At 37.2% G+C, this 27,819-nt stretch overlaps 1 protein-coding gene across 3 annotated transcripts in view; it reads left to right on the top strand.

Annotated features, from left to right (window-relative positions):
* Positions 1 to 27,819, top strand: part of Bche (butyrylcholinesterase) — a 68,176-nt gene that overhangs the window by 2,487 nt on the left and 37,870 nt on the right. The window contains exons 2-3 of one of the 3 annotated variants that reach the window (XM_060378441.1): positions 478 to 609; positions 2,876 to 4,400. In XM_060378441.1, the coding sequence (XP_060234424.1) occupies positions 2,884 to 4,400 (1,517 nt within the window). In that variant the 5' untranslated portion in view covers positions 478 to 609; positions 2,876 to 2,883. Of the gene's footprint in view, positions 1 to 474; positions 610 to 2,875; positions 4,401 to 27,819 lie in introns of all 3 variants that reach the window. The other 2 variants (XM_060378440.1, XM_060378438.1) reach the window with 2 other exon arrangements.

Raw genomic sequence — 27,819 nt, 5'->3', positions numbered from 1 at the left:
GTGGTTGTTTGTAATGTGAGGTTTTACACTGTGTATAAGACAAACTCACAGGTGTCATTAATGACAATAGGATTCTAATTCATGTGAGCAGTGCTCTGGAAATTTAAGATTCATTTGGGGCAAAATAGATGTTAAATCACAGAAGAAAACATTGTATCAATATAGGTCATTTGGAAATACTTCAACTTTTTGTTGTGATAGTACCTGTTATAGACTTATTATAAAATTACCATAGTTGTTATTACATTCCCAGCAAATGCATGATGTAGGTAGCTATGCTTCCTTTACAGGAAACTGTTGAAGTAATCTTAAGTGTGTGTGTGTGTGTGCAGTTCTGCCTATGTTCATGTGTCTGAGTTCATGTATTCTGTGTTTGTGTGTGCACATGTGTGCTCAGGTATGCTCCCCTGGTGTGCAGAGGACAGAGGATGCTGTCAAGGGTTTTTCTTTGATGGCTCTCTGTTTTTCTTTCAGAAGGGTTCTCTCACAGACTCCAGGCTTGCAGATTCAGCTTGGTAGTCTGGACAGTAAGCCCCAAGGACCTTCTCCTGTGTCTGCCTCCTGTACTGCACTGATGTCACAGAGCCTGTACCACACTGGCTCTCTCGTGTGAGTGCTGGAGATCTAAACTTGAGTCCTGCATGCTCTATGAGCATTTCAGCAACTGTAGCACCTCCTTAGCCTCTGACCTTCTGTTTTAAGTTATGAAAAAATAGCAGAAATTAAAATTACTGACAAGTTTATTCAATTTTTATAAGTAAATAATATTTAAATAAAGTCAAGCAAAAGAACCCAGAACTTCTTTGTGGTGGGCTAAAAAGAAAACTGCACTACTCCACACACAGAAATGCAAAGAACCAGGGTGTTAACGGATATGTACTTAGAACAGACAGCTCTGGTATCTGCTTTTGTTGTTGTTGTTGTTATTGTTTTGCCATTTTGTTTTGTTTTCTCTTTAAAAAGCTGAGTTTCAAAGACAGAAAAAGATATTTCACATAAATATTTATATTCCAATTATTAACAGTAAAGATTTTGTTATCACCAGGGGAATAAAATTACAAAAAGATGTGAAGAACAGTAGTCCATATCTCCTTTCCCAAATATACATTGCCTTAATAACTGTGAGGTTACTAGAACTTTTATCTTATTATTCCATGTAGCTTGCTTATCATTACCTACAAATTACACTGATTGTGAGTACAATCCTTAAATGTCTTATGAAACATTACAATAGTATGTTTGAGTATTGTATTTAATGGATCTTAGAATATACCCAATTGTATCAAAATAGAGGATATAAAAAGTATAAAATAAAACCTGTGACTTGATGTTAAAACCTCTACTTATAACCATAGCAATCAAGGTATACACAGACTTATTGCATAAAGTAAGCCTATTTTGAATAAATATAATACTGATAAAATTATATGGAAATGTCATTAAGTATGGGAGTCAAAAGCAAATGTTGCACACTCTGGTTTATTTACATATTTGTTAGGATTTAATCACTAGATATCCAGTGAGTAGTATTTTCTCCCACCTAAATAGCATTAGGGTCTCTCACCAAGGAGAAGGTGATTCAAGGAGAACATCCTGATCTTTATATAATAAATTTCAGAGAACTTCCCTAAAACCCATCTACAGCACACTTCAAGAACCCATGTTTTAACTTTTAATGTTATTTTCATAAAACTATGTTTGCTTTTCAATTTCTCTCTTATCCCAGCTATCACACAAATAATTGAGACTATTATATTTTTGTTTATGAATTTTACAACACAATAACTGAGCAGTTATTACTCTATTTGTAACCCTCTAAGCTAATCTGGCTTCCTATTTGCCAATGTCCCTAAGATAATTGCACTTTGTGTTTTTTTCTGCTCCAGCTCCTTAGCCCTTCACTGATATCTCCTGCCCACCACCGAATCCCCTCTTTCCTCTTCTAATTCCTCCACTGGCTGACAGGAAGTCCAGGCCTTTTCTCTCCTCTGCTCAGCAATTTACTGTAAGCTGCTTTATTGGCATCTCAGAGAACAATTGGGGAGCAGTGTCTACATAACATTGAGACAGGAGATTCTCAGAACAAGGACTGCAACCAGATATGGGGGAATGGGTACAGATATCAATATTTGAATTACACAATAGCTTTACGCCTACATTAATATTTTTTCGTAGTGAAAGCTGGCTTGTTTGTATTGAGTTTACAAATAATTTGCAATCGCTTAGTTTTTTACTTAACATTTTTATGAATTGTCTTTTTCTCTTTTAAGAATAAACTAAGATTATATAGAAGGAAATTGTGCTTCTTTGAAAAGGAGGACTTTGAAAAGAACCATGGAACAAAAGAGGAGGGCAAACGATTAATACTTCCCGATTCTTCAAAGTTCTTAATTGGTTTAGGGTTTGCTTTTCAATTTCTCTCTTATCCCAGCTATCACACAAATAATTGAGACTATTATATTTTTGTTTATGAACTTTACAACACAATAATTAAATAAAGTCAAATAAAATCCTGATAAATAAATAAATAAAATCAAATAAAGTCCTGCTATAATATTGCAGAAACACATGTACTTATATTTTCTCCTGCAATCACATAGAAATTGCTCTTGACATGTCCACCCCTAGCTGATTCCATATTTGATATGGCTATGTATAGTGCATGATGTTATATGTGCTGGGACAAAATGCCTATTTTACAATGCTGAAAATTCTTACAGATTCTTAAAAATGGTATTTCCAAGACAAGATCACTTATTCTTCCCTTCCTAATTTGGGTTGAATAGGAACTACTGAACTTTAGTGATTATCATCACTGGACCATAACACAGCACATAAAAACTGCTGAAACTCTTGTTGCTCACTTTTTGCTTAGAAATCAACATGCAGACCCAGTGTACCACCACCACACAAATCCAGTTCCTCCTGTGGATTCTTCTGCTCTGCATGCTTTTCGGGAACTCACACACTGAAGAAGATGTAATTACAACCAAGGCTGGAAGAGTCCGAGGGCTGAGCCTGCCAGTTCTCGGTGGCACAGTGACTGCCTTTCTCGGAATCCCCTACGCACAGCCTCCTCTGGGTAGGCTAAGATTCAAAAAGCCACAACCCTTAAACAAGTGGACTGGAATCCAGAATGCCACCAAATATGCAAATTCTTGTTATCAGAACATAGATCAAGCTTTCCCAGGCTTCCAGGGATCAGAAATGTGGAATCCAAACACGAACCTCAGTGAAGACTGCTTGTATCTGAATGTTTGGATTCCAGCTCCTAAGCCCAAAAATGCCACTGTAATGGTGTGGATCTATGGCGGAGGCTTTCAGACTGGGACATCCTCGCTACCTGTTTATGATGGGAAATTTCTAGCTCGGGTCGAAAGAGTTATTGTAGTTTCAATGAACTATAGAGTAGGTGCCCTAGGATTCCTAGCTTTACCTGGAAATTCTGAGGCTCCAGGGAATGTGGGTTTATTTGATCAACAGCTGGCACTTCAGTGGGTCCAAAGAAATATAGCTGCTTTTGGAGGGAATCCCAAAAGTGTCACGCTTTTTGGAGAAAGCGCAGGAGCAGCCTCAGTTAGCTTACATTTGCTTTGTCCCCAAAGCTACCCTTTGTTTACAAGAGCCATTTTGCAAAGTGGCTCCTCTAATGCCCCCTGGGCAGTAAAATCTCCAGTGGAAGCCAGAAACCGAACCTTGACCTTAGCTAAATTTACTGGTTGTTCAACGGAGAATGAGACAGAGATGATTAAATGCCTTCAAAATAAAGATCCTCAGGAAATCCTTCTGAATGAAAGGTTCGTTCTTCCCTCTGATTCCCTCTTATCGATAAACTTCGGTCCAACAGTGGATGGTGATTTTCTCACTGATATGCCCCACACACTGCTTCAACTCGGACAGGTAAAAACTACTCAGATCTTAGTGGGTGTTAACAAAGATGAAGGGACAGCTTTCCTCGTGTATGGTGCTCCTGGTTTCAGCAAAGACAACGACAGTCTCATCACTAGGGGGGAATTTCAAGAAGGTTTGAATATGTATTTCCCAGAAGTGAGCAGCTTGGGAAAGGAAGCAATCCTCTTCTACTATGTGGACTGGTTAGGTGACCAGACACCAGAAGTCTACCGTGAAGCTTTGGATGATATTATTGGAGATTATAACATCATATGCCCTGCATTGGAGTTTACCAAGAAATTTGCAGAGCTTGAGAACAATGCCTTTTTCTACTATTTCGAACACCGATCTTCCAAACTGCCTTGGCCGGAATGGATGGGAGTGATGCATGGCTATGAAATTGAATTTGTCTTTGGTTTACCTCTGGGAAGAAGAGTTAATTACACGAGAGCTGAGGAAATTTTGAGTCGATCCATAATGAAACTTTGGGCAAATTTTGCAAAATACGGGTAAGTCCTGATTTCTGTAATTGTTACCTGGTTTTGTTTTGCTTAGCTTTGCTTGACCTCTACTGCAGACTCCCTTGCAAGCATAGTAATGCTTCAAGTATTTTCTCTTTGTATCCAAGCTGCCTTTGTGTCTCATTATGTGGGAAATTTCAGCTCTTTGTTTCTCAGTGCTTTAGAAAAATTACCAAAGAATTTTGCTGTAAACTGCTTTCTGATTTCAGTTCTCCAATGTTGCAAAAATACTTTAATGATGTTAACTAAAGTTAGGGAATAAATGCTTGTGTCAGAATTTAAATAATGAAACTCCTTTATGACCTGCACATTTATAAGGTTACCAGGTTTAAGAAAGAGGAGGACTAAGCCTGGGTCACAGGCATCTTATACAAGAGTAAGCATGCCCCTGCTTTGGAATATGAAGGGGAGAAAAGAAGAGGTCCTTCCCCCTGACCCCTTTATTCTCAAAACTCACGGCACTCAGGATTTTGTCATTTTCTTCTAGGAGATTTTATCAGACCTTTTAGACAACCATCTTTGCTTGACTTTTGACGTCCCTCGTGTTTACCCAAAGTATTTTTTTTTTTTTATTGAAAGAGTCTTGTGGTCAGCTTTCATCCTATCTTTGTGATGTTGCTCTGAGGTCTTACTAAAATATAGGCCATCCCATACTTTCACAAGGTTTCCCTGAGGCTTTCTCTCCTTTAAGACCAGAGTTGGCACCATTCACTAGAAATCACACATTGGATCTTTATCCTTTTTGTGGCCCAGCATTGTGAGGAATGACAGTGTGTCAGGATGTTGGACAGCACTGGTTACTGAGACAGCTTCAGCGTACAGGCTTCATAGCAAAGCAAACGGCCAACACTCCTGGCATGCTACCTTGCTAAGCTACAGTTTCCTTCATGTCTATTTTTAGTATTTTCTGCTTACAATATATTTGTCAGAAGATTACTCCATCATAAACCAGGAAGCATGTATAATCTCTTGGACTCCACCTTTCCTTTGCTTTCTCTAATCTTAAGACAGTTTTTTCTATATATAGCCTAAGCTAGCCTTCAAGTTAAAAACCTCCTGCATAAATCTCAAAAATTCTGCTTTTCAGGGGTGTGCTACCATGCTTAGCTTAGGAATAAATTTTTAAACGTGCATTTGTGTGTAAAAATAAAACCTTAGGTGCTAATAGATCACAAATAACTGAGCATACATGAATAATAAAAAAAATTAAGAATAGCAGAATATATTTTTGAATTGTGTACCTGAATATGTTGTTAACAGATGGATTTGTTAATACAATTAATGGTACTTCAATAGTCTAAGAGGATACAAATAATTAACTTTTGGTTTTTCATTTTTATTTCTTATTTATTTAGACTGTGAGTTTGTATGTGTGAGCGTGTGTGTATGAGTTTCTGTGTGTGTGTGTGTGTGTGAATGCATGTGTGTATTTTTGGACGTCTCAAAACAATTTACAGGAGTCAGTTCTCTCCTTCCACCATGTGAGTTATGGGATGGAACTAAGATCACCAAGCTTGGCTGCAAAGCCCTGGCCTCTGAGCCATCCTCCATAGGTCTAGGTCTCATTTTTATCCTCAGTTTAGATGTCCTCACATTCCATGGTGCTCTGCTTCGTTCTATCAGTTACCAGTACTCTTTCCTCTCACTATTACGTCAGTTCATATATTCCTTGTAAGATTAGAACCCTCTTGCTAAGCTTAAGGGACTTCTGCATTCTTCATTCTTGTCGCCATGTTTATTAGCCAGCAGGATTTAGCTGGGAAAGTGCAGTGTACTACATGGCTGAGATCTGGCTTCTTCCAATTCCTCAATGGCGTAAGTACTGTTTTTGAATAGGTCAATACTAAATGTGCTGGTTCACCTAGCTTATTTTCACTTTCAAGAAAAATTAATGCAATGTCTCTAACTCTCATAGAAGTCAGTGACTTGACTACATATGGCCAGTGTAAGACAATCCCTCTAACTTATATTAAATTAGCCTCTTGAAAGAAAAATGTCAGTTTCTGTAGATATTTATTAAAGTACTTGAATAGGTATATGGAAATAAATATTTGGTTAGTAGCTGAGTGAGACCTATTAATATAATTTCACTTTTGAAGTTATGTCAGTTATACTGTATTATCTGACTTTGCAAAATGAGGCTAAATTTTTGCTTAAGCAAAAAGGTATTTGTTTAATAGCTTTGTTAGTGTTACTTAAGTCTTACTTTGTTCTCTGTCCAAAGGCTATGTTTGTAATGAGTTATCTGGATATGTTTCAATTTTTATTACATTTCTAATATTATAAATTATTAAAGAGAGATAGTCGTCATGCCACCAATGTCTGTAATTATTAAAGTAGTTCATATTTTCGTGTTAAAATCATCAAGAAATTTATATTTCCCTACTCACACTGAACAGTGCTAATAAAATAAGTTTAATCTCTTATTTATGACACACATATCATCAGATCAAAGACGAGAGTCTTTGACATTTAATGAAATAGTTTAACCTTAATTAAGTACTTCTCTGATGAGTGTGTTTTCCTGGGAAGTAAATGAAGGCTGACTTATTAATGATAGCGTGAAGCTTATAAAATGTGATTCATAAAACAAATTGTAAAAAGTTAAAATAGCCTTGTAAACTAGCATAATTACATAACAGTTCACTGGTAAGGTGATTTTTTTTCACAGTCCACATTTGAAGTTGGACAAAGGAACTATATGCCATACATGTTTCCTGTTGAATTGAAAACAAATGATAATCTGAAGAGCACTTCAGCAGAGGCAAAGTGACCAAGTGTTAGGGTAGCCATGCTTTGATACTAAATATATCAGGGATGCAAACTTTGCCTCTTATACCTCTCCACTGGGCTTAGAGGATGCTGCACATAGTCTGGAGTCCATATTGGGATGGAAATCATAGGGTGACTAATATGATATAAGGCCCAGGACACTTCCCCAAGCAAATATTTATTCATTCCAAAACATTAGAAACACCAAGTTTGAGAACATGTGATAGTCTGTACTTCCTCGCCATCCCAAAATGTGGTATTAAGAAAGGAAAGTAGCTGTGGCTCTTTGAAGAGATGATGTCCATGCTATTAGGAATTCTGAGCTCTTTCTTTGTATTAAACTTCATGCTTTACGCTCACCAGAGTGAGGAGGAGGACTTGAAACTGTAATTATGTAAGGAGCAGAATTTCATGTTTCCATGACCATTTTAATCAATTACTCTTAAACGTTAGTTAAAATATATGTGTGCTGCTTATGAGCTTCCTTGGTATATAATTTTCGTACTTAGTTCAATAAATTAATGTCTAATGAGATATAACATTTTCAATGAGAAATAACATTTCTCATTTGAGAAATAAAAAAAAAGTATTTGTTATTTATTTAGGTATTTAGTTAGTAATTCTCCCGTTCAGCACAGTGTATAAACTTCAATATGACACCTTTTTTTCTGCCCAATAAGCCTGTAATATGAACAACTTCAAACAGAGCTTCTTTTCTCTTGTATATTATATATTATATACAAATATTTATATACCCGTATTATACAGTACATATACATGAATACAATATCTATTATGTACATATAATATGTATGCATATATTGTGATTGTGTTAAGGCCAAATAAAACAATGAGTTTTTATACGAAAGAGGTTTATTAGATGGAGATAAAGAGAGCAAGAGAAGGAGAGAGCCAGACATGACAGGAGGAAGGAAGGGGGCATCCCTACAGAGAAAGGGGAGAGGGTAAGAGAGGAGAAGGCAAGAGCCAAGAGGGAGACAAAGTGGTGGGTTGGTCCTGTTTCCTGTTTTCTCCTTCTTGCAATGTCCATCCCATTTGTTTGCCTGAGCGAAGATTGATCATCTTACCCAGGGTCCTCTTTCTTGCCTAACTTCTTTAGGTTTACAGATTTTAGTATGTTTATCCTATCTTTTAGGTTTAGTACCCACTAATAAGTGAGTATATACTGTGAGTGTCTTTCTGCTTCTGGAATACCTCATTCAGGGTGATCTTTTCTAGATCTAACCATTTGCCTGAAATTTTCATGATTTCCTTGTTTTTAATTGCTGAGAAGTATTCCACTATGTAAATGTACCACAATTTCTGTGTCCATTCCTCAGTTGAGGGGCATCTGGGTTGTTTCCAGGTTCTGGCTATTACAAATAAAGCTGCTACAAATATGGTTGAGCAGATGTCCTTGTATACTTGAGCATCTTTTGGATATATGCCTAGGAGTGGTATGGCTGGATATTGAGGAAGCACTATTCCTAAGTGTCTGAGTAAGCACCAGATTGATTTCCAAAGTGGTTGTACAAGTTTACATTCCTACCAGCAATGAAGGAGGGTTCCCCTTTTTCCACATCCTCTCCAACATGAATTGTCACTTGAGTTTTTAATCTTAGCCATTCCGATGGGTATAAGGAGAAATCTCAGGGTCTTTTTGATTTGCATCTCCTTGATGACTAAGGACACTGAAGATTTCTTTAAGTGTTTCTCTGCCATTCTATATTCCTTTACAAAGAATTCCCTGTTTCTTTCATACCCCATTCTTTATTTGGATTGCTTGATTTTTTGCTTTTTAACTTCTTTTGTTTTTGTATTTTTGTTCTTTTGTTCTTAATATTCTGGATATCAGCCCTCTGTCAGATATAGGGTCGCTGAAGATCCTTTCCCAGTTTGCAGGCTGTCATTTTGTTTTGATGACGGTGTCCTTTGCTTTACAGAAGCTTTTCAGTTTCGTGAGATCCCATTTTTTGTTTGTTGATCTTAGAGCCTGTGCTGGTGGTGTTCTGTTCAGGAAGTTGTCTCCTGTGCCAATGAGTTCCAGGCTCTTCCCCACTTTTTCTTCTAACCAATTTGGTGTGTCTGTTTTTATGTTGAGGTCTTTGATCCACTTGGACTTTAGTTTTGTGTAGGGTGATAAATACGGATCTATTTGCATTTTTCTGCTTGTAGACATCCAGCATCATTTGTTGAAGATGCTGTCTTTTTTCCATTGTATGTTTTTGGCTTCTTTGTCAAAAATCAAGTATCAGTAGGTGTATGGATTTATTTCTGGGTCTTCTATTCAGTTCCATTGATTCACCATTCTATTTCTATGCTAGTACCATGCAGTTTTTATTACTATTGCTCTGTAGTACAGCTTGATATCAAGGATGGAGATCCTTCTAGACAATCTGTTGTTGTACAGGATCCTTTTGGCAATTCTGGGTTTTTGATTTTCCATATGAAGTTGAGAATGGTTCTTTCAATTCTTTTTGTAAATGATTGTGTTAGTATTTTGATGGGAATTGCATTGAATCTGTAGATTGCTTTTGGCAGGATGGCCATTTTCACTATGTTAATCCTACCGATCTATGAGCACAGGAGATCTTTCCATCTTCTGATATCTTCTTCAATTTCTTTCTTTAGAGGCTAGAAGTGTTGTTTTTTTTTTTTAAACAGGCCTTTTTTTAATTTAATTTAATTTTTTTATTATTAGTTACATTTTATTAACTCTGTATCCCAGGTGTATCCTGCTCCCTTATTCCCTCCCTATCTCACCCTCCCTGCCCCTTTCCAAGTCCACTGATTGGGGAGTACCTCCTCCCCTTTCATCTCTTTTACTTGCCTTCTTAGAGTCACCCAAGGTACTTTATGTTTTTAGTGGCTATTGGGAAGCTCTAGCTAGGACTTCATGTATTATGTTGAAGAGATATGGAGAGAGTGGGCAGCCTTGCCTTGTCCCTGATTTCAGTGGGATTGGGTTAAATTTTTCACCATTTAGTTTGATGTTGGCTATAGGCTTGCTGTATATTGCTGTTACTATATTTAGGTATGTGCCTTATATCCCTGATCTCTCCAAGACGTTAAACATGAATGGGTGTTGGACTTTGTCAAATGTTTTTTTCGGCATCTAAGGAGATGATCATGTGGTTTTTTTCTCCTTCAGTTTGTTGATGTGGTGGATTACATTGATGGATTTCCTAATGTTAAACCACCTTTGCATGCCTGGGATGAAGCCTACTTTGTCATGGTGGATGATATCTTTTATATGTTCTTGGATTCAGTTTGCAAGTATTTTATTGAGTATTTTTGCATCAATGTTCATAAGAGAAATAGGTCTGAAGCTCTCTTTTTTGTTGGGTCTTTGTGGTTTAGGTATCAAGGTGACTGTGGCTTCATAGAATGAGTTTGGTAATGATCTTTCTGTTTCTATTTTGTGAAATCGTTTGAAGAGAATTGGAGTTAGCTCCTCTTTTAAGATTTGGTAGAAATCTGCACTGAAACCATCTGGCCCTGGGCTTTTTTTTTTTAGAGAGACTTTCGATGGCTGCTTCTATTCCCTTGGGGGATATAGGACTATTCATCCTATTCACCTGATCTTTATTTAATTTTGGTAAGTGGAACATATCAAGAAAATTGTCCATTTCATTTAGATTTTCAAATTGTGTGGCATTTAGGCTTTTGTAGTAAGACCTAATGATTGTTTGGATTTCCTCAGTGTCAGTTGTTATGTCCCCCTTTTCTTTCTTTCTTTCTTTTTTTTTTTGTGGCAAATCTAATTAGTTCTTTTTTAATTCAATTTAATTTAATTTTTTATTATTATTAGTTACATTTTATTAACTCTGTATCCCAGCTGTATCTGTTCCCTCATTCCCTCCCAAACCCTCCCTTCCTCCCTCATCTCCTCCCTACCCCTTTCCAAGTCCACTGATTGGGGAAGACATCCTCCCCTTTCATCTGATCCTGTTTTATCTGGTATCTTCAGAACTGGATACAAAGTCCTTCTCTGTGGCCTAGCAGAACTACTCCTCCCTTGGTGGGTGGGGAGGTCAAAGAGCCTGCCATTGAGTTCCTGTCAGAAATAGTCCCTGTTCCCCTTACTATGGGAAACCAGTTGGTTACTGAGCTACCACGGGCTTCATCCACTCAGAGGTTCTAGGTTATATCCATACATGGTTCTTGGTTGAGTGTCAGTCTCAGAAAAGACTCCTGTGCCCAGATATATTTGGTCCTTGTAAAGCTCCTATCCTTTCCACATCATACAAACTCCCCCTTCTTTCATATGTTTCCCTGCACTCTGCCAAAAGTTTAGTTATGAGTCTTAGTATCTGCTTTGATACCCTGCTAGGTAGAGTCTCTCAGGGGCTCTTTGCAGTAGACTCCTGTCCTGTTACTTGTTTTCTCCTATGTCCAATGCACCTCCCATTTGTCTTTCTAAGTGAGGATTGATCATTTTACCCCGGGTCCTCTTTCTTGTTTATCTTCTTTAGGTGTATAGATTACATTATGCTTATCATATCTTATAGGACTATATGAGTGAGTATATACCATGAGTGTCTTTCTCCTCCTGGGATAGCTCACTCAGAATGATCTTTTCTAGATCCCACCATTTGCCTGCAAATTATATGATTTCCTCGTTTTTGATTGCAGAGTAGTATTCCATTGTGTAAAAATACCACAATTTCTGTATCTATTCCTCTGTTGAGGGACATCTGGGTTGTTTCCAGGTTCTGACTATTACAAATAAAGCTGCTATAAACATGTCCTCCTTTTCATTTCTGATTTTGCTGATTTGGATAGTTTCTCTCTGCCTTTTAGTTAGTTTGGCTAAGGGTTGTGTATGTTGTTGATTTTCTCAAAGAACTAGCTCTTGGTTTCATTGATTCTTTGAATTGTTTCATTTGTTTCTAATTTATTGATTTCAGCCCTGATCTTGAATATTTCTAGCTGTCTACTCCTCTTATGTGTGTCTGCTTCTTCTTCTTCTTTTTTTTTTTTTTTCTACTGCTTTCAGGTGAGACCTAATACGCTTGTATTAGGCGTTTCAAATTTCTTCTTGATGGCACTTACTGCTATGAATTTTCCTCTTAGCACTGCTTTCTTTGTTTCCCATAAGTTTTGGTATGTTGTGCCTTCATTTTCATTGAATTCTAGGAAGTCTTTAATTTCTATCTTTATTTCTTCCCTATCCCAGCTGTCATTGAGTAGCAAGTTGTTTAATTTCCATGTGTGTATAGGCATTTTGCTATTTCTGTTGTTTTTGAGGTCCAACTTTAGTCCATGCAGAACACACCACTTTAATCTCTCTGGATGAAATTTGATATACACCTTTTATCCCAAACAATGTAGTCTAATTGAGGGTTAGACAAAGTGAAAAATCAGATAAAGATCTGACAGAATGAGTCAGAGATAATCTATACCCAACTCTCTGGAGAACAGACAGGAAGAGAAGCTACCTAAGAGCAGCACAGATTGAGAGAGCAAAGGATTTCATGGAGATAGTACAGTAGAGTTTAGGAGTACAGTAGAGTTTCAATTTGTACACTTAGTTCAGTTCAGTTCTTGGCATTCAAAGGCAGTTTTCCAAGCAGAGCAATTTAGTCAGAAACTGAGAGAAGCCAGTTGGAATCAGTCAGCTTGGAGAGGAGTTTTGAGCCAGAACAGCTGAGTTGATCCAACCAGCCAGCATTCAGAAAGAACTTGAAAGTGTGATTTTATTCAGCACTAAGTCTAAGCAGCTGAAAATATTCTAGGCTTAGGATAGCAGATGGAGGCTGGAAGCTGAACCTTCATGGTTCAGGCTTACAAGAAGATTAGATTGTATGAAGGCTAGAAGCTTCCAGGCCTCGGCCTAGGGATAGTTAGATACAAACACACTGGGCTGAACCCAAGTCTTGCATTCATCATGCTTGGATGTTCCTCTCATCTCCCTATCTAAGGAAATAAAAACAACATTTACAACTAGTGGCATACCTTCTTAATCAAGACCATACGTCCTCATCCTTTCAAAACACTTTCATTAGCTACAGGGTCCAAGTACTCACACATGTAAGCCTATATACAATATTCTCAATCCATGATAGAATCTTCTGCACACTAATGTCACATTAAATTAGACAGATTCTAAGGTGATAAAATTCTTTTGTGGTTCCAAGATTTTGCACATGTCTATACATGTGCACACAGACCCCATATACTTGCAGAAAGGATAGGTAGATAGATAGATAGATAGATAGATAGATAGATAGATATCCATAGCTTTATTGCACAGGAATGTATCAATAATAATGTGTTTTCTAAAATTTAAGACTAAAAATTTAATAACTATTTGTCTTTTAAAGTATTAGTTTATATAAAAGAAATAATTGCAATAACTACTGTTGTCTCTCCACATTTTTTTTTTTAAATGGATGCAGTTTTGGTGTTTTGTTCTGCACTCCTCATGTAATCACTCAGTGTTTTAAAAGACAACGGGGGAGTTGTGAGGAAGTCTGAAGGATTCCTAAGTAACCTCACCAGGAGACAGGGTTGGATTGCATTCACTTTGAGGGTCCTGCAATTACATGGACTCCTTCAGCTTGCAACTCACTTTTTAATCCGATTTTCATTGTTTTCAGCTTAAACAATTTACATTCTAGAACCCTTTTCAAAGCACCAATCAAACTTAATAGACCACATCTTTAATGCAGGAATAGCTAATCAGTTCAAGATAAATTGAGTGGTAACATCAGTCCTACAGGGTATGGGATGTGCTCCTTTATCAGAATGAAAAAATGAGGAAGCATTGAAATTTCTTTATTTTTAGGCTAAAAATGTATAGTCTATAGAATAACAGTGAATTGAAGCTAATAGATGACAGAAAAGAGAGGAACCAGTGCCCTGACTTTATAATACCTTCACCATGAATTATTAAAACACTCATTAAGCATGCTTAGAAAATGCATTTGGTCACAGACTTGTAATTTTAACATGTTAGCATGCTACTGACATCCTAGTTAATGTTTCAGAGATAAGGGCAGAGAGCGGACTAAAATTAAACATCATGAAATATGGAGGTAAGTTTAAGTTTTGGAAGGACTGTCATCTGGCCTTCTTTTCCAATTTTTATCAGACTCATAATTAGATTTTGTGATAGATACTAATCCACATTGTTTCCAGACTGAGGAAAAAGTTCCTTACCCTCTGATTCTATAATTATTTGTGATACATTATCATAATTAACCCTAATGGAACATTTAGATGACTTTGCAGAAAGACTAAATCTGAAATCTCCCTGGATGTACTTTGTTGCTATCTTGACAGTTTGGGTGTTTTACTGTTTCAGATCTCCCTCTCCCTAGGAATTAGGTGAGGAATTACTTAGAAATGGATGAAACAATAAATGCTAACTGCAGCATTCCCGGAAGTTCTTGTAACAGATAGAATATAAATGTAGTTTTAAAAAACTGATGCATTAATAGAACTTATTTGAAAAGGATAAATTGTATTATGGGAAAATGTAAATTCTAGAGCACAATGCTTGCAGAGCTATTTTATCTTTAATAATAGTAGAATGAGAAGGGGAAGAATCAGAGGTTCCCTTCCACCAAAGATTGAAGAATTGTATAAAATAAAACTTGCTTTCACAAATATTTGGACAACACTATTGGTATGCTCTAGGGGAAGCTGCTACATTAGTATAAGGAGACAATTTAAACCAGAAAAGCACGTTTATTGCATCATTTTACTTGGAAATGATATGATTTATTACATATAATCTCCAAATATTGCCTTTATTTTGAAAATATGTAGCATTTAGCCCATTTATAACTATTCCTTCCTAACATTATAACTGATATCATATTTCATAATAAGTATTTGAGAAAAAACATATAAGTGTATTCTAGAAGATTATGTATATACAAAGTGATAGCTCTGAGTATGATATAGTGACACAATACAGTAACTGAATGTTACTGTCAATATTTTACTATATAAAATTGCAAACATTTCTAACAGTCAGACCATTCTAAACTGTGTTCAATGAGACTGATGAGTTTCAAGAAATTCTTCCTACTTCTATATCTTATTCCAGTCAGCAATACCTGAGATCAGTATGTTAAAGAGTAATAAGTCTACAACCCTAATTGGTTGTTTGCTATTTTGTGACACCATGATAAGTGCTGTTATATTAACCCAAAGTCATTTACTATTGATTCTTTTAATAAGTGACACTTCTCTGATGATGGCTGAATAAGGCACTGGTATATTGAATATAACATAATGTAATTAGGAGTCATTTTCTTAGCACATTTGTTGTGTCACTATTATAAAAGGGTCGTTTTAGGGGCTGGTCTGATGCTGTTGTCTGGCTTATCTATTCCTGTTGTGTAAAACTACCTGATTGGATGATTAAGTGTCCTATCCCTGGGCAGGGCAGAATGGGGTAGGTGTGGCAAATGTTCTTGGGCTTTTGAGGACAGGAGAATCATGGGGAACAGATGGATGGGAAGAGAAGATGCAAGAGTATGCCATGATGGTTTAGCATAGAGTAGAAACCCATAAGAATAACATTAAGCTCCATATGTTGTAGTAAATAAAAATGACTGTTGGGCTATATATTATTTATTATTAGCCCTATAATTATTGCAATGGTATTATTTAATCTGCTATCACAAATAATAAGACATTTTTATATTCTATATTTGCCTTATTACTTTGGGCCAGGCAGAAAATTCTACCTACACTGTCTTTTTTTTTTTATTTTTATTTTTATTTTATTTTTTTTTATCAGTTACATTTTATTAACTCTGTATCCCAGCCGTGTCCCGATCCCTCATTCCCTCCCAGTCCCTCCCTCCCTCCCTCCCTCATCTCCACCATGCCCCTTTCCAAGTCCACTGATGGGGGGGACCTCCTCCCCATTCATCTGATCCTGTTTTATCAGGTATCTTCAGGACTGGCTGCAAAGCCCTCCTCTGTGGCCTAACAGGACTGCTCCTCCCTTCGGGGGTGGGGAGACCAAAGAGCCAGTCATCGAGTTCCTGTTAGAAATAGTCCCTGTTCCCCTCACTTTGGGAAACCAATTGGTTACTGAGCTACCACAGGCTACATCTGAGTGGAGGTTCTAGGTTATGTCCATACATGGTCCTTGGTTGAATGTCAGTCTCAGAAAAGACCCTGTGCCCAGATATATTTGGTCCTTGTGGAGCTCCTATCCTTTCCCCATCAGACTAACTCCCCTTCTTTCTTATGATTCCCTGTACTCTGCCAAAGGTTTGGTCATGAGTCTTTGCTTTGAAAACACTGCTAGCTGGCGCTTTCTAAGACAAATAGGAATAGTGCTTCCTACAGACCCAGCTATACCACTGCTAGGTATATACCCAAAGTTTGTTCAAGTACACAAAAAGGACACTTGCTCAACCATGTTTATAGCAGCTCTATTTGTAATAGCCAGAACCTGGAAACAACCCAGATGTCCATCAACGGTGGAATGGGTACAGAAATTGTGGTATTTTTATACAATGGAATACTACTCAGCAATCAAAAAGGAGGAAATCATGAAATTTGCAGGCAAATGGTGGGATCTAGAAAAGATCATTCTGAGTGAAATATCCCAGAAGGAGAAAGACAAACATGGGATATACTCACTTATATAGACCTATAAGATATGATAAACATAATGAAATCTATACACCTAAAAAAGATAATCAATTGAGCGGACATGGGGTAAGATGATCAATCCTCATTTAGAAAGACAGATGGGATGTGCATCGAACGTATGACAGGAGTCTACTGAGAGCATCTGAAAGACTCTAACTACACTGTCTTAATAACCCCACCATCCATCTCCCAGACCCCATCTGATGCCATATGTCTTAATCATCTTCATTTTGTCTACCTTCCATCCGTAATCCCAATACACTTGCTTACATTTTTTATCTTTTGTTTTCATTCATGCTGTTCTTAGAGTCCTTCCCTCCAGAACACATGGTTCTTTCTACAAGCTAACCCATTGTGGAATACTCCTGCCTCCTCTCTTCCCTCTGTCTGTTTCCCATGATTCTCCTGGGAACCTTAGCCACACCTATCCCATTCTGCCCTGCCATATGTAGAGTATTTAATCAGCCAATCAGATAGGTTTACGTAACAAAGATAGGTGTGGCCAGGTAACAGTATACAAGCATCAGATTAACCCCCAACACCTTAGGTCCCCTGGATATCTAGTTTCAAGTTATTGGTTATACAAGAAGTATCATGTATGGATTCATCTCATGGTGTGGGCCTGAAGTAAGATCAGCTATTGGTTGATTATTCTCACTAATTTGTGCCAGAATTGGCCTAGTCTATTTTTCCGATAGAATAACATTATAGATAAAGGTCTTGTGGCTGGCTTAGTGTTTGCATTCCTCTTTTGATGGACTGCAGAATTTCTTCCTGTAACATAGACACTGGAACATAACATTTAAGGCTATTTGTAGACATTAGTGTCATTTCTATGTTTAACGAGTTGTGTAGTTTTTGTCTTCAACAATGGGACCTTGGCTTCAGTTTGTGGGGAACAACCTATAGTCTTGGTATTGGTTGGGTTATTTGGGGAGTTCCTTTGGCCAATAACTCAATCTCCATACTGGATACTTCCTTGGGATTCTGTTTCTTTTATTATTTGATAATTTCTTTTATGTATGTGTTTATATGTATATATGTATGTGTATATTTTAGAAGTTTTCTACTGTATTACATTTCCATACTACTTCTCAAGTACCCAATACTCCCGACCACTACCCTCTTTTCTCTTCCTATCACTACTTGATCATCCCAATCTAGACTCCAGCAATCCATAAATATCTATCCCATTTTAATTTTTAATGAGGTCTATCCTTGCTCTATACATAGCTTCTGTATAGAGCTAGATTGTTACTTGTTTACCATTGACTTATAAAGTTTATCTTATCTTACATATTTTATAATTGTTAGGCCTCTGAAAAATATATTAAACTGAGTTAAGAGCAAAGAACATAATTCATATGGCACTCTACTGCTAAAGTTTCATAAAGCCAAATGACAGAGTTAATAATGTGTGCATGAGAGGAAACATGTCTCAGAAGAAAGAGAAGCAAGGACCAGACCGACCACTAAAAAGTGTGGACTGCTGCCGTAGGAGGAAAGCTGGTATGTTTGCAGCAAGTATGTGAAGAGAAAGTGGTAGGAGGAAAGGTCGGAGTTACAGGAGGCCAAGTTTCATAGCACTTAAACTTGGACAAATGTTTAAATTACAATCTGAGTTGCATAAAAGTATAGCACAGTTATTTAGTATCATTTGATGCAAATTTAATAAAGTGCTCTAATGGCTAGTTAAATGCCAGTGAACTACAGTGAGACATACAGGAGTGCCAAGGTACTACTAGGCCAACTTAGGTGAGAAATCACTGTGTTTTGGATTGCATACAAGTGAGATGAAATGGTAGGATTCAGGATACACCTTAAAAGAAATATCCAACAGAGTTTATTGTTGAAATGGATTGAAGATGTAGAAAACAATAATAAAAGGTATAATTTGATAAGTGGGGACCATGATGGACAGATGTGGTTGTGGGAGTTTAATCCAAAGCTCCATTTTGCACATTTTAAGATTCATGAAATATTAAAATAATTTGTTATAACATAGAAACATAGAATTTTAAAATTTGTAAAGGAGATGTGAGAAATAAGCTGGTCTCTAATAAGCTCTGACAGAGATTTATGTCACTTATTGAAATTGTAGGTAGAACAGGTGTCTGATAACTCCACATTCAAAGAGTAGATGGAAGAAAATAAACTAACAAGAAAAATGGAGCAATCAGAAGGGCTAGAAGAGAATGTGGATGAATATAAGGTATCCTTTGCTTTGACTTGATATGGTTCTTTTCTGAGGGCTATATGTTTGAGGCATAATCTTCACTCTGACAATATTTGGGATCCTAGAATTTTCATGAGGTAGAGCCTGCTGGGCAGTCTTTAACAACTTGTTCTCAAAGAAGTATAGATGGTTTTAATGAAATGATGCTGTAGGAGCAATCTTGACCTGTGCAATAAGATCAGCCTTCTTTTGGTGTAATCTGAAGGGCTTAGATGATGCCCGTTCCTTCCTAAAAACTTCCAGAGCTGCAAGAAAAATACTTGTATTTTCCTATATGGTTGTCTGGCTTCAGGTATTTTGTTATAGTCATAAAAATAAACTAATATTTCCCACGATCAAATGAATGCACTAATTGAGAGAGTGACTTAAAAGATGTAGAAGGAGAACAAAAAAAGACCTAATACATTTTTGATGGCTTTTATGGAAATAAAACAGTGAGATTCTAAAATGAATTAGGAGAAAAAAAATGCAGTTTGTGTCGGTTTATTTCATTTAGGTTTATTCTGAATTGGAACAGGGAAGTCAAGTTAAGGGATGTGAGGACAAGAGCAGAGAAGAAACTTCTCTGTGTTTTCATTTGCTTGTTACCAGTGTAGCACTACCTTAGTGCATTGCAGAAATTGTACAACTAATGTGGTCAATTTAACTTTCTGTAATCAAACCTAACTTCCTGAGTACTAACCATCCTAACTATCATAACTAAGCCTGGTCCTTAATGAAGGCTTTATTTTTCACTTCACATATAAGCAACCATAATCTAGCCCATTGGACTACAGGATAGCTCAATAAAGTACTGACCAAAAAGCATTTGGATAAGTCATTTTGAGATATAGCATTGTTCCTGTCACTAGTAACGACCTCTATGTATTAGCTGCTGACATACCCTAGCTTCCTGCTTAGTGCTTCATTTCATTATCACAGCAGCACTCATCATCAGCAGCAGGTGGAAGTAAGATTGTGAGGCTTAAAAGCTTACATTGCTCAAAATTACATAGCTCTTAGTGTAAACCAATGCTTCAAATTGAATTTTGCGTACAGTGGACAAAGCAAGGAACATCCTCCCCTAAAGCTTGCTCTGTTTCTAATAGAAATTTTGTGTATAAATTGGAGAAAAGAAACAAAGTAATAATTACATGTATTTTAGCTTTAGTTTTCTTTCTTATAAAATAGTACTAAAATTTCTTCTTGTCTGGGTTGTTTCGATTATTTGAGAAATATAAAACATTTAACATTGTTGTGGTTTTAAGTGTAATTTCCACATAAAATATACAACATCTATTTAAATGTAAAGGGCAGCTAAAAAGAAATCACTGTTACTAAAGTAACAGCACATAGTTCTTCACAGAGAATTTTTATCCTGAGACCTAACAATTAGAAAAGACTCTGCATAAAAAACAGGGCTTTTTGTTATAATGTTCCAGGAGTTGCCTACTATGATAGATGTGTTCAAAATGGCGGCAGTGCATTGCCTGGTCCTGGTCTCTTCACAGTGTTTTGTGTATACTTTGCAAAGAACAATCTCAGCTGGGCATTAGACATATTTTTAATCCCTGGCTTCAAGTCTGAGATAAGAGCGTCTAGAGATTAGGCTAAACAATAGTTCCAGGCCAGCCCAAACAACATATCAAAATAGCTCAAGGCAAACAAATAAAACAAAATTAGAGTCTGAAACATTTTTTTTTAATTTTAGTTTGAATTGCTACTAGCTGAGCAGATGTGATTAATTTTAGTAAGAACCCATTTTATACCTGGTATGTTTAGGCCTATTCATTGATATAATGGTCTCACATCTTTCGTACTTGAACTGGAGGACTTTAGATATTTACCTCAACTGACACACAAATGCTTAGGGATTAAGTCTGTGATGTATAGTTCACTCCTGTGGCCAGAGTAACATTACCATCTTGTTTCATGTGCTTTGCGATCAGAATGACTCATGCCCAGTCCTGGTGACACCTTACATACATGTTAACTTCACTATAATGCTTAAGAGGAGTTGGAAAGCTCTCCACTAATTATTAGTAAATGACTGGATATTTCTCCTTGGGGGAATCAGTGGTAGAGTCTTAGTATAGCATACAGATGGCTATGGATTCAATCATTTGCACCACAAAGTAGGTAGGGAGAGAGGTAGGTAGGAAGCTAGATTGATTGATCCATAAATAGAGAGAAAGAATGATGATAGTTAAAGTATTGATAGATAATACATAAGAAATTGCTGCATCAGATGATAGAAAACTTACTGTCCATGTGTGTGCATGTGTGTGTGTTTCTTTTTTTTTTTTTTTTTTCTAACGGTCAAACCTAGGTCCCCATTTCTATTATGGAAATGCCCTACCACTAGCAACATCCTCCGATTTGACCTTCACATGTAGCTGAATGTTTGTTTGTTTTATTTTTTTTTTAAATTTTGCAGCTCCAATAAACGCACATTTAAGTTGATAGCATAGAGAAAAGAGAAAATATTCCCTAGGAGCAAGGGTTTGCTAAAAGCTGAGCAAAGTGTCAGAGAGAAACTGGCAAAAGATACAAGGTTTGGTGACAAAACGAAAAATAAATATTAGGACACTGCAGTGGGAATTGATTGTGACAACCATATCACCCCAGTGGGGATTGAAGAAAGGGGTCTGAAGGCTGACAGTACACTTCAGTGCTGCTCATTGTGCTCCAGGAGACTGTCCCAGGGGCTCAGCAGGCTTCATCAGGAACATTCCAGATTTCTCAGGAGTGGTAGTAAGCTGAGGACAGGAAGGATTAATACTGAAGTAAAAGAATTAATCTGCACTATTAACATTATGAGAGAATGATTCCCTTCATTTAGCTAAAGTTTTGTAAGCTCTCCATATTGTGTTTGTTTGTTTGTTCCCGGTTTTTTTCTTTTCTTTTCTTTTCTCTTTGAGAAAAGATAATGTCTTAGAAATGAATGTTTTGTAAGAGTCATTTGAAAAGACTTTATTTTTTTTATTTTTTTTATCAGTTACATTTTATTAACTCTGTATCCCAGCCGTGTCCCGATCCCTCATTCCCTCCCAGTCCCTCCCTCCCTCCCTCATCTCCACCATGCCCCTTTCCAAGTCCACTGATAGGGGGGACCTCCTCCCCATTCATCTGATCCTGTTTTATCAGGTATCTTCAGGACTGGCTGCAAAGCCCTCCTCTGTGGCCTAACAGGACTTCTCCTCCCTTCGGGGGTGGGGAGACCAAAGAGCCAGTCATTGAGTTCCTGTTAGAAATAGTCCCTGTTCCCCTCACTTTGAGAAACCAATTGGTTACTGAGCTACCACAGGCTACATCTGAGTGGAGATTCTAGGTTATATCCATACATGGTCCTTGGTTGAATGTCAGTCTCAGAAAAGACCCTGTGCCCAGATATATTTGGTCCTTGTGGAGCTCCTATCCTTTCCCCATCAGACTATCTCCCCTTCTTTCTTATCATTCCCTGTACTCTTCCAAAGTTTTGGACATGAGTCTTTGCTTTGAAAACACTGCAACAGCACAGGCTCTAAGAGCAACAATCAATAAATGGGACCTCATGAAACTGAAAAGTTTCTGTAAAGCAAAGGATACCGTCATCAAAACAAAACGACTGCCTACAGATTGGGAAAGAATCTTCACTAACCCTTTATCTGACAGAGGACTAATATCCAGTATATACAAAGAACTAAAGAAGCTGAAAAGCAGCAATCCAAGTAATCCAATTAAAAAATGGGGAACAGAGCTAAACAGAGAATTCTCGACAGAGGAATATCGAATGGCAGAAAAACACTTAAAGAAATGCTCATCCTCATTAGCCATCAGGGAAATGCAAATCAAAACGACCCTGAGATATCACCTTACACCCATTAGAATGGCCAAGATGAAAAACTCAAGCGATAACACATGCTGGAGAGGTTGTGGAGAAAGGGGAACCCTCCTCCACTGCTGGTGGGAATGTAAACTGGTACAACCACTCTGGAAAGCTATCTGGCGCTTTCTAAGACAAATAGGAATAGTGCTTCCTCCAGACCCAGCTATACCACTGCTAGGTATGTACCCAAAGTTTGAAAAGACTTTAAACCCTGCAGTAAAGAATGAGAGGTAAATGGAAAACACAAAACAGTATTTTTACTGAAAATTCAGACTAACTTTTACTAGTATTTGCAAACATGGATTTCATTTTTCATTAGTTCCTAAAATAAATACTATAGTGTTCTATTTATTTAGGAAGCTAGAGCTTTTGGAAAATACATTATTCAGAAATTGTAGCATAAGGAGCCAATTCGACAGACCCCCAAAAAACCACTAGGAGTTGAGTCTGTTGCAAATCACAGGAGGATCTTCATTCAAACTTAAGCTAGGACAGCCAATCTTCCCTGACATAGAAGGATAGAAAGTGGGGCCCACACTCTGAAAGGCAAAGAGGATGGACACCAGAAGAAGAAGAAAACAGGCAACAAGTTAGGAGCCTCCTACAGAGGGCCTCTGAAAGGTTCTGCCCTGCAGACTATCAAAGCAGATGCTGAGACTTATGGGCAAACTTTGGGCAGAATGCAGGAAATCTTATGAAAGAAGTGGGAAATAATAGTAAGAGCTGGAGAGGACAGGAGGTCCACAAGGAGAGCAACAGAATCAAAAAGTTTGAGCACAGGGGTCTTTCCTGAGACTGATAATCCAACCAAGTACCATGCATGGAGATAACCTAGAACCCCTGCATAGATGTAGCCCATGGCAGTTCAGTGTCCAAGTGGTTTCCATAGTAATGAGAACAGTGACTGCTTCTGACATGAACTGATAGTCCTGCTCTTTGATCACCTCCCCCTGAGGGGGGAGCAGCCTTACCAGGTCACAGAGGAATACAATGCAGCCACTCCTGATGAGACCTAACAGACTAGGATCAGAAGGAAGAAAAAGAAACCCTCCCCTACCAGTGGACTTGGGGAGGGGAGTGTGTGGAGAAGGGGAAGGAAGGGAGAAATTGGGAGGGGAGAGGGGAGGAACTAGAGGGGGGATACAAAGTAAATAAAGTATCATTAAAAAAAAAGAAAGTATCTAGGTCAAGTTGGTCTGTGGAAATGTCTATGGAGGATTGTTTTGAGTCTTAACTGATCTATAATGAACCAGCCTATTGCAGGTGACACCATTCCCTATATTGAGAGTCCTAAACTATAAATGAGAGAAGAAAGCTAGGCTGAAAGCAAGAAAGTAAGCAAACAAGTAGACAGACAGATAAGCAGGCAACAGGAATGTATACTCTCTTGACTAACAATGTAATATGATTAGCTATTTTTGTTCCTGCTTTGACTTCCCTGAAATGATGGGACTATAAATTGGGATTGTAACTAAATAAAGGCTTTCTTCCTGAAAAAGAAAAAAAAAAAAAAGTGGGGCCCAGAGTCTTGGGAGGGAGGCAGAATTTTTAAAGAGAGAAACCGCAAGCAGGGAATTCCAAGACTTGGCGTTTTAGGGAAGTGTAAGATTTAGGGGGGGGAGGGTTTCAGCAATCGAGGTTACCTTTAGGTTAATTGCTCCAAGTCACCTAGCCAAATCGAAAGATATCTAAGATATCTGTATGATAGCCTGCTGGGTGGAGAGACCATTAACACATTCTACGGTATTTAACACATTCTGTAGTATTTATGACAACCTGTGGAGTGGAGGCCTGATTATAGTTATCTATTAACACATTCTGTAGTATCCAGGACAATTTGCGGGGTGGAGGGCCAGGTGGCCCTTCTAGGAACCGAAAGTGGGGCCAAGTCACTCCAAGGACAGTCAACATAAGATAAAGTCTGAGAAACAAAATGGAGCCACCCCTGCCACCCTCAATTCCTCCAGATGGAGTTGTTGAGAATGAAAGAAATATGCAGGAATAGCTGTGGAAGCCCTATCACATTTTCAAGGCACCAAAAACAGGCCCACCGGTTACAGATAATAAAGACATCTGGATGAACCCCTCTGTGGCCTGGTAATGCTGTTTCCCCCCTGAGGGGGAGGTAATTAAAGAGGAGGCCAATCAGTTCATGTCAGAGATAGTCCCTGTTCCTATTACAATGGAACCCACTTGGATACTGAACTGCCTTGGGCGACATCTGTGCAGGGGTCTTAGGTTATCTCCATGCATAGTCCTTGGTTGGAATAAACAGTGTCTTAAACTACATCAGAATACCAATGGACAATAATAATTTTGTCTTTTGGTTTATGGTAGGATTACAAAGATCAGCATACGTTTTCTTGACTTCCAGTATTTGTTTGTTTATTGATTCATATCTAGAAACTTTTTTTTCAAGGATGTGATTTCTTACTTTTTAGGGGTTCAACATTTGGTGAAACTGTTTCTCAAATTTAATACCAATGTCTAAGAATGGATAAAGACCTAAAATAGTCATTTTTATAAACTGCAGGTTTTTTTTTTTCCCAAGATAGAATTCTTTGTCTCTTCTTGAAAGTCCGTGTTCACAGTGTGTAGGATCCTCTTATAGACACTCTGAACTACTGAAGTGAAGACATTGAAAGGAAATGCTAGAGATGACAGATAAAGGAGGAAAGGAAAGAAAGCAGGTGGGGAGGAAAGCTGAATTTAACACCTTTCTAGTCTTGAGCAAATTATCTTTACGGTCATTGACTTAGTTAATTTCAGAATAAATTGTTTTGAAATATTACACACACACGCACATGTACACACACACACACATACATGCACACACGCATTTAAATTGGACAAATTACTAGACATGGCATGAAATCTACTTTTTACCCAATTCTACTATATCAATAAGCTCTGTGACTCTAGATTTAAGACATTTCACTGTTTTTCTCAATCTGTTACTTTCACTTTTAATCTAAAGTACACCTAGGTCCTCTTCATGAGCAAGTGTTCTTGACTGTTGAGTCATTTTTCCAGAATCAACTAGATTCAAAAACGATAAAAACTCCTTTTTCATGTATTAATTTTGCTTTTGTTCTACATATGGTGATTATTTAAATATATTTATTATTAGACAAATAAGTTTCAGAAACAATATGACAGCAAAGTGGCCTTTATCATGAGATAGTGTAGAATAAAATCATGCATGCAATGTGAAAAAATAGTTGGACAATACAGTACAACAATTTAACTCAAGAAACATCAGTTTGTTTCGTATGTATAAAATATATCAGATATTGGATATTTTTATTACTATCAAAAACCAGATGACCTCATATAGTCTTATTCTTACTTTGTTCTTTTACCTTTTATTTCAATTTTTAGAAATAAACATTATTAACAAAATTTTATTCTTTATTTTTCCATCAAAGGAAAATAAGGAATGGCTGTTAAGAAAAGTGGTTGTTTTAGAAACTGGATTTTATTCCACTTATTTACCATATCTCCTAGGTGACAGAATTACTTATAGTTGCTTCTTTAAATTACAGGGCTCTATTCCTGCTATTATCCTTTTTCTAGTTAAATAATAGAGTTTTGCATGATCAATCAATTCTGATATTAAAGCAACCCATTTTGGTAATTAAATATCAGAACAATATGTCTTCCATTTTGACTGTTAGTCAAACATATTAAAATGAAGAATATAATATTATAATAAAGATGCAATTGTATCATTATTTGGGCATCTCATTCTAGTCTCTTTGTTTTATCCAACATTATGAATAGAAATACATTCATAAAGCAATTTGTATTAAATTTTATGCCACATCTGTATAATATGTTATAATTTAATTAACTTAGCAAACATTTACAGAGTATCAGTTGTAAGTCATGTCCATGGCTACATGTCATTCTGTGTGCGTGAATACAGTGTACTTATTCTTGAGGCACAGTGGAGAATAAGCAGTTCGCCAGTATTACTGTACCACTGCATTCAATGCAACACATTCATTGCAGAATATCACCATCGGCATCTTTCTTTCCCCTATACCTCCAAATCATGTAGAAATAGAGAATTATTTCAGAATTCATGCAATGAGCTTTCCAAAGCTTGGTCTCCTTCAATCATTTTTCACCAAGAAGTCACAATAGAAAATAATCGAAATATGGCATTACAGATTTGTGTAGAAACACACACATGTACACACACACACACACACACACACACAAACACAGTGTGAGAGAGCACTGATCCATTCTAATGAGGCTCTCACATTAAATGTGCTTCTTTCTTGGCAAGAGGACTTGAGTACAGCCCTAGCATTCAGGAGGTTGCTCAATCCTGTAACTCAAGCCCCAAGTGATTCCACCTCTCTACTAGACTCCTCATAAACTTGGTGCTTGTGTACACACACATTTCATGAAACACAGGAATAATTTTTTAAGTCATTAAAAATAAGGCAAAAAGATAAGTAAATGGCAACAAACTAAACCAAACACCTGACAATCAATTACTTCATCAAACCAAACAATCTAGAATTTTTATCTAAAATCAGGCAACTTACAAACCTATAATTCCAGACTTTGGAAGGTGAAGGCAGGAAGATTGGAAGTTCAAGGTCATCCTCAGCTGCATAGATAATTTGAAGGCAGCTTATGCTTCACAAAACCTTGTCTCTAAAAATAAAATAAAAAATAAAACATAATTTTTAAAAAGGCATACAGATTTCTACGACCCTGCAGTTGCAAGTTTGGTCTGATTTGTTCTTTTTTCTCTGTATCTCTGTTCAGGTGGGATCCTGTGGAGCTCAGTCCTCATGACTATATTAATACTTTCTATGTTTTTTTTTTCTTGCTTGTTCCCATTCCCTTTTTTCCTTTTGACTGTAAACTTGAAAATTAAATACCTCTCTGCATTGTCTGCATTT

This window comes from Meriones unguiculatus, chromosome 2 (genome assembly GCF_030254825.1).
Source record: "Meriones unguiculatus strain TT.TT164.6M chromosome 2, Bangor_MerUng_6.1, whole genome shotgun sequence".
Lineage (NCBI taxonomy): Eukaryota > Metazoa > Chordata > Mammalia > Rodentia > Muridae > Meriones > Meriones unguiculatus.
Note: the sequence above shows the minus strand (reverse complement) of the source record. Positions and strands in the feature narration are given on the sequence as shown.